A 16,066-nucleotide genomic window follows, 5' to 3' on the forward strand; every position below is an offset into this window, starting at 1 on the left:
TCCCCTCATATATTTGTAGATCTGTATTTATTGACGTGCATAATGGAATGATATCATTTCTGTAATAGTAGAATGCAGCACACGTGACACCAGACTATGTCACACACGGCTGCATTCTCCCGCCTATTCTCACAATGCTAGCCGACGGGAAATCACGTGGTTCGCTGAGGAGAAGAAAAAAAGAGGGAGAGGCCTGGTCACATGACTGTGACGTCACCAATGTTCCCTTCCAGGATAGGCTGTCCGCGCTGCCTTTGTTTTCCCACACAGGCGAATAGGAAGTGAACGGCTGTGATTGGACCTCTGGGCAGACTTTTGACGTTCCGCCTTAGCCCCGCCCTATCGAGCGTTACCCCTCGTTTCCGTGGTTACCCGGATGTAGGCGGTGTGAGAAGTACGTCATTGTTCGAGCACTTCCCCCGGCGGAGAGAGGAGGCCATGGAGGCGGCCGGGGACGTTCGGCGAATTTAATTCCGTTACAGCAACCGAGGTGAGAGGTGGATACAGCGTGAAAAGGGGGCGGAGATGGGCCGGCACCTGGAGAAAAGCGGGGCCGGAGCGCGGCGCTGAGGCGGTCTCCATGGTGAGGCCTGTAGGCCCTCCTCCTGCTGCTCTGCCTATTGTGCCGGCTGTTCGCTGCAGGTCGGCGGAGCTGTCAGCAGCCTCTCGTGTTTGGGACTGGAGGGCCTGTGGAGCGCATGTGCCGATGTGTCCGCTCCACAGTGCTGCTGGCAGCTCCGGCTACTGCATGCTGCGGCTGTCAGTGACTACCAGAGGGAGCGTGCGCCCCCCCCCCCCTTTATTTAATTTAATTATTTTATTATTATGTCTTTCTAAGGCCTAGTTCACACTTCAGGTACTTGATCAGTTATTGTGAGCCAAACCCAAGTGTCTGATGGCTTCACTCCTGGTTCCGGCTGACAATAACTGATGTGTGAACTGGGCCTAACCAGCACATATAGGTGGATATATACTGTATAGGTTATATGACCGCAGTGCCCTGTGATCTGCACAGTGTGTGTTCAGTATATTGTCATGTTCACACCTTGCGGATCTGCAGCGCAGAATTTGCTGTGCAAGTCAGTGGAGTTTCTCTATCACGGTGTGCACCGTGCATGTTGTTCTTTAAATTTTAACGCCAACTCTATTTTGAAATCTACAGTGTGTACAGTACAGACCAAAAGTTTGGACACACCTTCTCATTCAAAGAGTTTTCTTTATTTTTATTTTTTTATTAATTCTTTATTATTTTCCCTCCAACAAGACATACAAAACATTTAGAGTGTACATCTCTGAACACAAAACAGCACTGCAAGTGCAATAGATAATTCAATACATACATAAGGGCATTATGCATTCACTGATAAAGAACAGTCAATATACACAATCAATATATAATGACATATTTAAGCAATCCTCCCATGTAGAACTAAGAAGTACTAGCGGATCTGAGCAACAGACGACCTAGTGTCCCCTTCAATTGGCCCACAAGGTACCATTCCGTAAGTGTGAACGGCCTCAAAATTAGCTGTATTTCTGCGTTCGACATACAATGCTCAATAAACGGTTTCCATTTCTGAAACAACCCTTTAGCCTGTCGTTCCTTCGCCGCAAGAGAGTTTAAGCCTTTCCATATGAAAAACATGGTTTAGTTGTTCTATTATGAACTGTAACCCTGGAGTATCGTCTTGAAGCCATTTTTGCAGAAGACTACGCTTCGCTATCATGCACACAGTATTGAACAAGCGGGGTAACCCACCTTGTCCTACCTCTCCCTCCTCAAATAAGTATAATTTGGCGGACAATCGAAACTCCCTTCCCCAGATCCCCCGGATCAAATTCCCCACTTCCTCCCACAGCCTTTTACTCTTAGGACACGTCCAAATCCCATGGAATAAATCAGAGAAACCCACTCCACACTTTGGGCAACTTGTAATTCTGTCTGGTGTAGCTGGATGAGGGGGATTATTTTCATAGTTTTGATGCCTTCAGTGTGAATCTACAATTTTCATAGTCATGAAAATAAAGAAAACTCTTTGAATGAGAAGGTGTGTCCAAACTTTTGGTCTGTACTGTACGTTAGGGCGTTTTCACACGTGACAGAAAATGCAGCGGAAGAAATCCACAGTAGAGATCCGCCGGATAAGGCCTCCCGCACACGACCGTTTGTATTTTGCGGAACAGAACAGCTGTCCCCTGATAGAACAGTCCTATCCTTATCCGTAATGCGGACAACAATAGGACACGTTGTATTCTTTTGCGGACCCGTTGAAATGATTGGTTCCACATACGGTCTACAAAAAAGGTGTAATGTTTGGTCCGTTTTTGCCCTCGGTGTGTCATCCTTATTCCACGGACGCTGCTAGGCTGGAAATTAATTTCCAAAGCATCTCCTACCAATGGTCCGTGAAACACTGACCGAACACGGATGCCATCAGCGTTGTCTCCGTGTTTTTTCACTGATGCATAAACTATAATGGCCATGTTTGGTCCACATAAGTAGTGTGCGTGCCCCTTTTTTTTTTTTTTTTTTTTTCAAGGAACCACTGACAGTAAAAAAATAAAAATAAATACTAATCCTGTGAGCAGATACATTGAAATCAATGGATACCTGTGCTGTCCGCAGAAAATGCGCATACCGCGTGTCCGAGAAAATTGGAAATGTGAACAAGGCTTAAACTGGCACGCTGCAGATGTCACAGCGGGTCATTTATGCCTCATTTTTTTGGCAGTGTGTGGATGGTGTTTCTTAAATCCTTTTTTCTTGCAGCGTGTCTGTCACATGTGAACATACCCTTATCTTTCAGATTTGCTGCAGGTTTTTTCCATTGGAGTCAATGGAGTTCTGAAATCTGCAAGACAAAAATCATTTACTTGTGGATTTCGTGTTGGATCTGCAGTGAAATCTGCATGAAAATGCCCCTTACCCCCTGTGTTCAGATTTTGAGAGACCAGTCCTCCAGTCACCACAACAGGACCACATTAAAGGTGTTTTTCCAAGACTTTACTACTGGGGGTTATAGTATCTGATTGGTGGGGGTCCGACACTCAGGGCCACCACCGATTAGCTGTTCGAAAAGGCAGCGGCGCTCGCAATGACATCACGCCGCCTAGGCATCTTCGCCCAATTGAAATGAATGGGGCTGAGCTGCAATACCAAGCACAACCACTATACAATGGATGTTGCTGTGCTTGGTGAGCACGGAGAAGGTTGCGGTGCCTTCTCAAACAGCTGATCAGCTAGGGTCCCGGATGTCAGACCCCCACCGATCAGATACTGATGACCTATCCATACAATGGGTCATCAGCGGTAAAGTCTTGGAAAATTATTTTACGGCTAGACACAGACGAGTAAGTTCAGTGCAAGAAACTTGCTGCATGTGTCAGTGTGAGGTCCCGTTCTGAACTCTACGAGACCTGGACACTTTTGAATTACACTGACATAATGCCGTCAGTGTAATACAGTCGATTTCCAGGACACTCAGGGTCATACAGCATTATAAATCTTTTTAAGGGCTCGTTCACACGACTGGAGGTCCGCAATACGGGAACGGGACACCTAATTTGCAGATTTGCAATACACAGGCACCGTTCCGTTGTAATTCCGCATCATTTCAATGGTCCGGAGATACGGAACACTACGGAAGCACTACAGAGTGTTTTCTGGGGTTCCGTACCGTGCCTCCGCACTGCAAAAAGATAGAACATGCTCTATCTTTTTGCGGAACGGAGGGATCGCGGACCCACGGAAGGTGCCCGTGCATTGCGGTCCACAGCATGGGCACGGGACACCAACGGTCATGTGAATGAGCCCTAATGCTGTGCGATCCTGCCAGAGGTTCAGAATGGGATCTCGCCCTGAACTCACTTACTGAAATAGATTTATATTCACAGTCCCCGATCCACTTCCATCCTGACGCAGCTCAGCCACACTATAAATAGCAGGAAAGGTCTGCTCAGCTGCTAAGGCTACTTTCACACTTGCGTTCGGAGCGGATCCGTCTGGTGTCTGCACAGACGGATCCGCTCCTATAATGCAGACGATGGGATCCGTTCAGAACAGATCCGTCTGCATTATAGTTCAGAAAAAAATCTAAGTCTGAAAGTTAGTCAGACGGATCCGTCCAGACTTTACATTGAAAGTCAATGGGGGACGGATCCGTTTGAAATTGAGCCATATTGTGTCAACTTTTAACGGATCTGTCCCCATTGACTTACATTGTAAGTCTGGAAGGATCCGTTTGGCTCCGCACGGCCAGGCGGACACCCGAACGCTGCAAGCATCGTTCGGGTGTCCGCCTGCTGAGCGGAGGCCAAACGCTGCCAGACTGATGCGTTCTGAGCGGATCCGCATCCACTCAGAATGCATTGGGGCCGTACGGATGCGTTCGGGGCCGCTTGTGAGAGCCTTCAAACGGAACTCACAAGCGGAGCCCCGAACGCTAATGTGAAAGTAGCCTAAGGCGTATCACCAGTGATCGGCTGAGCGGGTCTTTCCTTGCATTTTTGTGTGATGACTCTGGACCAGGAAGCGATGAGAAGAGAGGACTGGAGCGCCAGCAGATCTGGAAGATGAATATGGTTTGAATGTTTTTTGGCCCATTTTGTGAAAAAGAAAATGTATACCCCGTCAGTGGGGTCTTCCAGTGCTGGTTGGTACACGCTTGTGATAAACTCAGCTCACACACAATTGTGTGGCCATTGGCTGCCGTGGGTAAGTGTGGCTCGGCCGTATGCAGCTAGCCGTACTGTAGAGTTGTACCCGAACTGTGCAGCAATGTACTGCGTGGACCTGTCCTTTGGCATCTTATGTAGGCCACTATACCACTTTTCTCATGTGTGGCATTTAACATAGCAGACGTCCAGAGATGGCATTCCATATAAAGCATTGGATTGGGATGACTAATATGAATAATTGAGGACACTTTGGCATTCCAGTGTCCTCTTCTGTCCCTGCTGCTCTACAGAACCACATTGCCTCCAGGGTGCATAGCTTCGTACTTGTGGCAGATTATATACAACAGGACAGGTGTGCCACCATACAGCCGTATGTATCATTGTGCGGGAATTGGGCTTTACCTGAAGGGCACTTCCGCTTGTAGCAAGGCTAATGTAATTGTGGCTGCAGTCCGGAGATATGAACTGAGGGTCTGCATGTGATTTACAGCATAAATGTGCAAATTTGTTAATCAGGAGATTATGAAAGATGGATTCTGACCATTGGAACGTTCAGGACCCTGCCATTTTTCACCTTTAAAAAGGACCTTTCATCGGTCCAAACATTGTGAACTAAGTATCATGACGTATACAGCGGCACCCAGGGATCTCACTGCACTTACTATTATCCCTGGGCTCCGCTCCGTTCTCCTGCTATGCCTCCGGTACGTTGGGGGACTTGGTTATAGTAGGCGGAGACTGCCCTTGTTCTCCTGGGCGTCTCCTTCTCCTAGGCTGTGGATCTATAAGTCCCTCCTATAGAGCCCCCCGTAGTAATAACGCCCTATAACCAAGGTAAAAAAACAGCTGTTTTGGCACAGTTTTTATTTTTTGTTATTTAGAATGTTCATCTGACAGGTTAGATCATGTGGTATTTTTATACAGCAGGTTCTTACGGACACGGTGATATCGGATATGTCTACTTTTTTATTTGTTTTACACAATAACAGCATTTTTGAAACAATGCTTTTTGGGAGATTGTCTTAGGGTATCATTTTTTGCTGGATGAGATGTTTTGTTTTTTTGGTATGATTTTGGAGTGCGTATGACTTTTTGATAGCTTGCTATTAGGCCCCTTTCACACGGGCATTGCGGGAAAAGGTGCGAGTGCATTGCGGGAAAAGGTGCGATTTTTCCGCGCGAGTGCAAAACATTGTAATGCGTTTTGCACGCGCATGAGAAAAATCGGCATGTTTGGTACCCAAACCCGAACTTTTTTCACAGAAGTTCGGGCTTGGGATTGGTGTTCTGTAGATTGTATTATTTTCCCTTATAACATGCTTATAAGGGAAAATAATAGCATTCTGAATACAGAATGCATAGTACAATAGGGCTGGAGGGGTTAAAAAAAATAAAAAATAATTTAACTCACCTTAATGCACTTGATCGCGCAGCCCGGCTTCTCTTCTGTCTTCTTTTTTTGCTGTGTGCAGGAAAAGGACCTGTGGTGATGTCACTCCGGTCATCACATGGGCCATCACATGATCTTTTACCATGGTGATGAATCATGTGATGACCGGAGTGACATCACCACAGGTCCTTTTGCTGCACACAGCAAAGACAGAAGAGAAGCCGGGCTGCGCAATCAAGTGGATTAAGGTGAGTTAAATTATTTTTTTAACCCCTCCAGCGCTATTGTACTATGCATTCTGTATTCATGCCTAATATGTCTACTTTTAAATAAATACAAAAAAACACTTAACACAATAAAAGCATTTTTGAAACAAAAAAAAATCATATTTTAGTTTCTCCAAACTTTTAGACCCATAGTTTGAATTTTTTTTGCCCGATTGTTTTATGTAGGGGCTAATTTTTTACGTGATGAGGTGACGGTTTGATTGGTACTATTTTGAGGGGCAAACGCTTTTTTGATCGCTTGGTCTTGCTCTTTTTGTGATGTAAGGTGACAAAAAAATGATTTTAGCACAGTTTTTATTTTACTTTTTTCTATGGCGTTCAGGTGAGGGGGTGGATCATGTGATATTTTTGTAAAGCCAGTCTTTACGGACGCGGCAATACCCAATATGTCTGTTTTTCTTTTTTTATGTTTATATTTTTGGAAATTTTTATATATATATTTTTTCTACTGTTATATTTTTTTTTTTATTATGAAAAACACTTTTTTAGTTTTTACTTTTTATTTTTGTCACTCTGGGACTTCCACTTCTGGGGTCTGATCCCCTCTGCAATGCATTACAATACAACCAGCTTTTATGCTGACAGCCTACCTGTGAGACCCAGCATAAGGGCTGGATCTCACAGGCTTCCACAGAAGGCAAGCTCCGGTGCCTATGGAAGGCATCGGGCTTGCCTTCTCTGCCATCGGGTCCCCGCCACTGCAGCGCAGGGACCCGATGGGGAAGCAAAGGGCACCCTTACCCTCCTCGAACCCTCTGCATGCCGCTGCCGCTGGTGTTTTCACCGATGCCGGCGTATGCAGCAGGGGCCCAGCTGTCAGCGACTGCCGGGTCCGTGCCGCTGATTGGATGGCCGCAGCTCCTGCACCCGCCCGATCAGCCCGCCATACATGTACAGCGCTGGTCCTAAAGTCACGTCCACCAGCGCCGTACATGTACGGCGAGGGTCCTTAAGGGGTTGTCCGCTTTTTAGCATTGTTGAGCTATCCTTGGGATAGCTCATCAATATCAGATCGGCGGGGGTCCAACTCCTGGCACCCTCGCCAATCAGCTGTTTGAAGAGAAGGCAGCGCTCTTATAAGTGCTGCCTTCTCTGCTCTGTGTACCTGCTCAATGCAGCATTTGCAATGGTGAGCAGTGTAATTAGAAGTGAATGGGCCGACATACTTACCACTGCAATTGCTGCAGCAAGCGGGTAACCAGAGCAGAGAAGGTGATTTAGGATGCAGTGAGTTCCTATCTGGCCATGGGTCCATTGTACTGTGCTCACATGATGATGCAGTGTAAATGAAATTTGCCATCATTTGTTTTCTTGCTAATCTCTTCTTTTATTTTTTCCCAGTGTCGAACCATGACCATAATCGATAAAGTGTCTTCAGTGACTGCAGCATGCCGGAACCAGCTTTACAAGCCAATGGCACCGTCAACTGGAGACAAAGACACAGGTTCGCCAATTTGGAGCATGGTATCCTCTCCAGCTAAAACCTCTCTTGGACCAGTACCTGGTGCTGCCGTCTATTCCAGCTCCTATGTTCCTGAAAAGACTGTGGCTTCAGAGCAGAATGATCCACGTAAGACCTGGCTTACGTCCAGATTTCTTTTAATGCGTTTTTCTTCAAACCTTGTAGCCGTGCTGTAAAGCTGCTTAGTACCATATAGATTCCTGCCCACTTCCACATCTAATGTCTATGGTTATAGAAGAAAACTATAATTATGCAATGCTTTATAGCAGAAGTATAGGGAGCTATGCAGGGGTGTTGCTAAGTTAAAACATTCGAGGCCTGGGCCCCTGAGGTATTGTCTCAGGCCCCGAATGTCCTGCCTGCCAGATACAACTGTATTGCTGTCCTCAGGACGGCAATACAATTGAATCTAATGCCCTGCAAGAGGTGAAGGACCTGTGGTGACATCACAGGTCATGTGATCAGTTCTTAATGCAGTAGCTGAAGAGGACCTGGGATGATGTCACCATCATGCGACCAGTGCAGGAGAGGACGGCTCAGCAGTGAAGAGAAATCCTGGGAAGAAGATGTGGTGAGGTCTGTACACGAGGAGAGGTAAGTGAAGGGGTAGATTACTCAGTGTGAGAGGCAGAGCAATGTTGGGAGTTGTAGTTATTTTACTGGGACTGTATGTTAGGGCTGAACGGAGGGAAGTTATTTATGTAGGACAGTGGGTGGAGTGATGTTATTTACATGGGACTGAAAGTTGAGGGGTAATGCTATTTACATGGGACTGCATGTTGGAGGTGGCTGGGGAGGGGGTGATGTTTAATTGGGACTGTATATTGGAGGGAGCAGGAGAGCTGGTGTGATGGTATTTACATAGGACTGTATTTTGGAGGGGGCTGTAGATGGAGAGGGGTGTTATTTACATGGGACTGTATATTGGGGGGCCTGGAGAGATGGTGTGATGTATTTACATGGAACTGTATAGTGGAGGGGCTGAGGAATTATAATTTCTGAGGACAGTAAAGGAGGAATAGACCTGCAGGGGGCATTTATAAATACTGGGGGCACTTCAGGGCGAGCATTATAACAGTAGGAGGACGATATAAATACTGGGGGCACTGTGGGGGCATTATAACAGTAGGGGGCGATATAAATACTCAGGCACTTCAGGGTGAGCATTATAAATACTGGGCACATTAGGCGTTCTTATTACTACTGGGGGCTCTATAGGAGGGACTTATAGATCCACATTATTTCTATTAAGAGCGCTGTGGGGGCCTTATTACTACTGAGGGGTCTGTAGAGATCTTTATTACCAGTGGGGGAACAATAGGGGGCCATATTTCTACTAGGGGCTCTGGGAGGGTATTAATACTGGAGGGCTCTTCTACTAATGGGGGCACTCTTGGGGAGCACTATCACTGTAGGGGGCAGTATTACTAATGAGGGCATTCTAGAAGGGAATTGCAATTGGTGGGACTATGAGAAGCACTATTACTATGGGGGCACTCCTTTTCCTTCAGGATAGTATTTGGGGGGTACAGCGAGCAGCACGATAACACAGTGGGGACTCCAGGTTGGGAGATGATGATAGAAATTTGAAGAAGCTAAGATGTCTGTGTGTCACACTCTGCAGAGACGAGGCGGCTGAGAGAAGTTGTACGGACCGAATGATGATGACAGAGCAGATCTACATCAGAGGAGACGTCACCTGTGAGGCCCTGGATGTGAAAGGTACTGTATGTGCGGCTGTATAGCAAGTCCAGCAAAATGTGTTCAGTGCTAGTGTTTTCCGGGAGAATTGGGCCATATGCATTGGGGCTTGGGCCCCAGATCTTCTGAGACCCTAGCAACGCCCCTGGAGCTATGTAAGCATGAGAGTGGTAACTGATGGCACATTTTGGGTATTACTATTCCTTTACAGGCCAGCAAATGCTAAATAAGGTGTATGCATTTGTATCTGTGAATATGATCCCTTTCTCACTTTAATCCATAACCGAGATCTGTCATCGGACTATGCTGCCCTGTTTGAAAGGATTGTCCAGTACTAGAGAAACATGGCTGATTGAGGGAAAAAGTGCCTCGTCTGTCCCCAGGTTGTGTGGGGTGCTGTAGTTCCATTTACATCAGTGGCGCTGAGCTGCAATACCAGATGCAGCTTATAGACGGTTATGGCGCTGTTTTTGAAATTAAGCAGCCAGGTGTTTCTAATTCTGGACAACCCCTTTAAAGGGTTGTCTCACTTCATCAAATGGCATTTATCATGTAGAGGGTTAATGCAAGGCACTTACTATTGTATTGTGATTGTCCATATTGCCTCCTTTGCTGGCTGGATTCATTTTCCATCACATTATACACTGCTTGTTTCCAGTTGTTAGGACCATTGCTGCAGCGCAGATACGAGGTGGTCAGGACAGGAGCTGCTGCGCATGTGTGTCTATACACACTACCATGGTCATGGCCCCCAGACAGGCCAGCACTTTTTTCTATAGTGTGCAAGATCGACCACCGCTGCTGGATTGCAGGGTGGTCGTAACCCCTGGAAACGAGCAGTGTATAATGTGATGTTGAAATGAATGGATCCAGCAAAGGAATCAATATGGACAATCCACAATACATTAGGAAGTGCCTTGTATTAACTTTCTCTACGTTATAAATGCCATTTGCTGAAGTGAGACAACCCCTTTAAGCTCTGTATAGTATGGTGACAGCTCTATTCTCTAATTAGCCAAAATGGCATAAAGATGAGTTGTGCCTTTTGGTTATTAGGAGCAATCAACAATGCAACGCACTACGTTATGAGCTCACTGCATTTATGAAAGGATTGCGCCCCCAGGGACTGTCAGCAGTGATTGGTGGTCTGTTTGTATGGATGTACATGCAGATGCACAGCATCCATTCAATCATTGCCATATGGACAGGGAGAGGCAGGACGAGCACTCTACTCATGAATGCACTGAAACAAATTAATAATAGTCTGCAGTATTTTTTTGCCCCATCTAACGAAGCGCTCATTCACATGACCATATGATCGCCATGCCAGTGTTACGGACTGCAAACGGTGAACTCTGTGCTGCGGTTCATACCCATTGACTTGAATGGGTCTACGATCCACAAGATACGGCAAAAGATAGGACATGTCCTATCTTTTGCAGTGCGGAGGCACGGACCTGAAAGCCCATGGAAGGGCATCTGAGTGTTTCCGTGGGCTTCCGATCCGTGCCTCCCCACCGCATAATATAGGACATGTCTTATCTTTTGACATATCTTACGGATCGCAGACCCATTCAAGTCAGTGGGTCTGCGATGTGGAGTTCACACGGCCAGTGCCCATGTTTTGCAGACCACGATTTGCGGTCCACAACACGGGCATGACAGCCATATGCGCACAATATATTTGTGCCTATCCCAATAGTATGCTGCCCTTTAAGATGGCTGCATATTCTGATGTATGGTTGTTTCAATACCAAAATTTGGATTCTGTTTCGATACCATAAAAAAGTATTGCGATACTCGATACCATTCGATACCACGCGGGGAAAAAACTTTTGATTATTTAAACGTAAATAATAAGTGACCCCCCCCCCCCCCCCCCCAATCATGGTAGTAGCAAGATTGGGGTTAATGAGTCACATTAACCCCAAATCTTGCTGAATGCCTGATACATGTTTTTTGCCTGCCTTTATTTTGAGGCAGGCTTAGGCTAGAGCCACACTGCGACTTTTTGTAGCGCGACTGATTGATTTTAACTATTGAATGACAGCAGCCATCCAAATGAAAGCGTTCAGTTGATTGCAATCTTATGGACTGCTGCTGTCATTCAATAGTTAAAATGAATCAGTCGCGCTACAAAAAGTCAGTGTGGCCCTAGCCCAATACTCTTGCACTGCTCACATATATACACTATACAGTCATTGCTCACATATACACACTATACACTATGCAGTCACCGCTCACATACACACGCTATACACTATGCAGTCACTGCTCACATACACACGCTATACACTATGCAGTCACCGCTCACATACACACGCTATACACTATGCAGTCACCGCTCACATACACACGCTATACACTATGCAGTCACTGCTCACATACACACGCTATACACTATGCAGTCACCGCTCACATACACACGCTATACACTATGCAGTCACCGCTCACATATACACACGCTATACACTATGCAGTCACCGCTCCCCATCCACACGCTATACACTATGCCAGTGTTGGCGAACCTATGGCACGGGTGCCAGAGGTGGCACTCAGAGCCCTCTCTGTGGGCACCCACACCCTGGAAAAAGTCTATGGTGTACCAATATGCCTTAGACTTTTCCTGCCATCCATCAGTGCAGGGCGCACTATGAACAGCACAGGCAGCGCATTGAATGTAGGCAGGCTATTATAGCTAAATGATAAAGTACATGGAAGATACACTATATTGGACTTTTGTATTCATGGTAAATTGCAGTGTTGGCACTTTACGATAAATAAGTGGGTTTTGGGTTACAGTTTGGGCACTCGGTCTTAAAAAGGTTCACCATCACTGCACTATGCAGTCACCGCTCACATATATACACGCTATACACTATGCAGTCACTGCTCACATATATACACGCTATACACTATGCAGTCACTGCTCACATATATACACGCTATACACTATGCAGTCACTGCTCACATATATACACGCTATACACTATGCAGTCACTGCTCACATATATACACGCTATACACTATGCAGTCACTGCTCACATATATACACGCTATACACTATGCAGTCACTGCTCACATATATACACGCTATACACTATGCAGTCACTGCTCACATATATACACGCTATACACTATGCAGTCACTGCTCACATATATACACGCTATACACTATGCAGTCACTGCTCACATATATACACGCTATACACTATGCAGTCACTGCTCACATATATACACGCTATACACTATGCAGTCACTGCTCACATATATACACGCTATACACTATGCAGTCACTGCTCACATATATACACGCTATACACTATGCAGTCACTGCTCACATATATACACGCTATACACTATGCAGTCACTGCTCACATATATACACGCTATACACTATGCAGTCACTGCTCACATATATACACGCTATACACTATGCAGTCACTGCTCACATATATACACGCTATACACTATGCAGTCACTGCTCACATATATACACGCTATACACTATGCAGTCACTGCTCACATATATACACGCTATACACTATGCAGTCACTGCTCACATATATACACGCTATACACTATGCAGTCACTGCTCACATATATACACGCTATACACTATGCAGTCACTGCTCACATATATACACGCTATACACTATGCAGTCACTGCTCACATATATACACGCTATACACTATGCAGTCACTGCTCACATATATACACGCTATACACTATGCAGTCACTGCTCACATATATACACGCTATACACTATGCAGTCACTGCTCACATATATACACGCTATACACTATGCAGTCACTGCTCACATATATACACGCTATACACTATGCAGTCACTGCTCACATATATACACGCTATACACTATGCAGTCACTGCTCACATATACACGCTATACACTATGCAGTCACTGCTCACATATATACACGCTATACACTATGCAGTCACTGCTCACATATATACACGCTATACACTATGCAGTCACTGCTCACATATATACACGCTATACACTATGCAGTCACTGCTCACATATATACACGCTATACACTATGCAGTCACTGCTCACATATATACACGCTATACACTATGCAGTCACTGCTCACATATATACACGCTATACACTATGCAGTCACTGCTCACATATATACACGCTATACACTATGCAGTCACTGCTCACATATATACACGCTATACACTATGCAGTCACTGCTCACATATATACACGCTATACACTATGCAGTCACTGCTCACATATATACACGCTATACACTATGCAGTCACTGCTCACATATATACACGCTATACACTATGCAGTCACTGCTCACATATATACACGCTATACACTATGCAGTCACTGCTCACATATATACACGCTATACACTATGCAGTCACTGCTCACATATATACACGCTCACATATACACGCTATACACTATGCAGTCACTGCTCACATATATACACGCTATACACTATGCAGTCACTGCTCACATATATACACGCTATACACTATGCAGTCACTGCTCACATATATACACGCTATACACTATGCAGTCACTGCTCACATATATACACGCTATACACTATGCAGTCACTGCTCACATATATACACGCTATACACTATGCAGTCACTGCTCACATATATACACGCTATACACTATGCAGTCACTGCTCACATATATACACGCTATACACTATGCAGTCACTGCTCACATATATACACGCTATACACTATGCAGTCACTGCTCACATATATACACGCTATACACTATGCAGTCACTGCTCACATATATACACGCTATACACTATGCAGTCACTGCTCACATATATACACGCTATACACTATGCAGTCACTGCTCACATATATACACGCTATACACTATGCAGTCACTGCTCACATATATACACGCTATACACTATGCAGTCACTGCTCACATATATACACGCTATACACTATGCAGTCACTGCTCACATATATACACGCTATACACTATGCAGTCACTGCTCACATATATACACGCTATACACTATGCAGTCACTGCTCACATATATACACGCTATACACTATGCAGTCACTGCTCACATATATACACGCTATACACTATGCAGTCACTGCTCACATATATACACGCTATACACTATGCAGTCACTGCTCACATATATACACGCTATACACTATGCAGTCACTGCTCACATATATACACGCTATACACTATGCAGTCACTGCTCACATATATACACGCTATACACTATGCAGTCACTGCTCACATATATACACGCTATACACTATGCAGTCACTGCTCACATATATACACGCTATACACTATGCAGTCACTGCTCACATATATACACGCTATACACTATGCAGTCACTGCTCACATATATACACGCTATACACTATGCAGTCACTGCTCACATATATACACGCTATACACTATGCAGTCACTGCTCACATATATACACGCTATACACTATGCAGTCACTGCTCACATATATACACGCTATACACTATGCAGTCACTGCTCACATATATACACGCTATACACTATGCAGTCACTGCTCACATATATACACGCTATACACTATGCAGTCACTGCTCACATATATACACGCTATACACTATGCAGTCACTGCTCACATATATACACGCTATACACTATGCAGTCACTGCTCACATATATACACGCTATACACTATGCAGTCACTGCTCACATATATACACGCTATACACTATGCAGTCACTGCTCACATATATACACGCTATACACTATGCAGTCACTGCTCACATATATACACGCTATACACTATGCAGTCACTGCTCACATATATACACGCTATACACTATGCAGTCACTGCTCACATATATACACGCTATACACTATGCAGTCACTGCTCACATATATACACGCTATACACTATGCAGTCACTGCTCACATATATACACGCTATACACTATGCAGTCACTGCTCACATATATACACGCTATACACTATGCAGTCACTGCTCACATATATACACGCTATACACTATGCAGTCACTGCTCACATATATACACGCTATACACTATGCAGTCACTGCTCACATATATACACGCTATACACTATGCAGTCACTGCTCACATATATACACGCTATACACTATGCAGTCACTGCTCACATATATACACGCTATACACTATGCAGTCACTGCTCACATGTATACACGCTATACACTATGCAGTCACTGCTCACATGTATACACGCTATACACTATGCAGTCACTGCTCACATGTATACACGCTATACACTATGCAGTCACTGCTCACATGTATACACGCTATACACTATGCAGTCACCGCTCACATGTATACACGCTATACACTATGCAGTCACTGCTCACATGTACACACGCTATACACTATGCAGTCACTGCTCACATATATACACTATGCAGTCACTGCTCACATATATACACGCTATACACTATGCAGTCACTGCTCACATATACACACGCTATACACTATGCAGTCACTGCTCACATATACACACGCTATACACTATG

General features: G+C 45.0%; 1 protein-coding gene across 1 annotated transcript in view; it reads left to right on the forward strand.

Annotated features, from left to right (window-relative positions):
* The first annotated feature begins 355 nt into the window (after positions 1 to 355).
* The window catches only part of LOC122944567 (ubiquitin carboxyl-terminal hydrolase 42-like), a 53,869-nt gene continuing 38,158 nt past the window's right edge, over positions 356 to 16,066 (forward strand). The window contains exons 1-2 of the mRNA XM_044302974.1: positions 356 to 490; positions 7,696 to 7,924. Coding sequence (XP_044158909.1) covers positions 7,705 to 7,924 — 220 coding nt within the window. The 5' untranslated portion in view covers positions 356 to 490; positions 7,696 to 7,704. The remainder of the gene's footprint in view (positions 491 to 7,695; positions 7,925 to 16,066) is intronic.

The sequence above is a fragment of the Bufo gargarizans genome, chromosome 8 (genome assembly GCF_014858855.1).
Source record: "Bufo gargarizans isolate SCDJY-AF-19 chromosome 8, ASM1485885v1, whole genome shotgun sequence".
Classification (NCBI taxonomy): domain Eukaryota; kingdom Metazoa; phylum Chordata; class Amphibia; order Anura; family Bufonidae; genus Bufo; species Bufo gargarizans.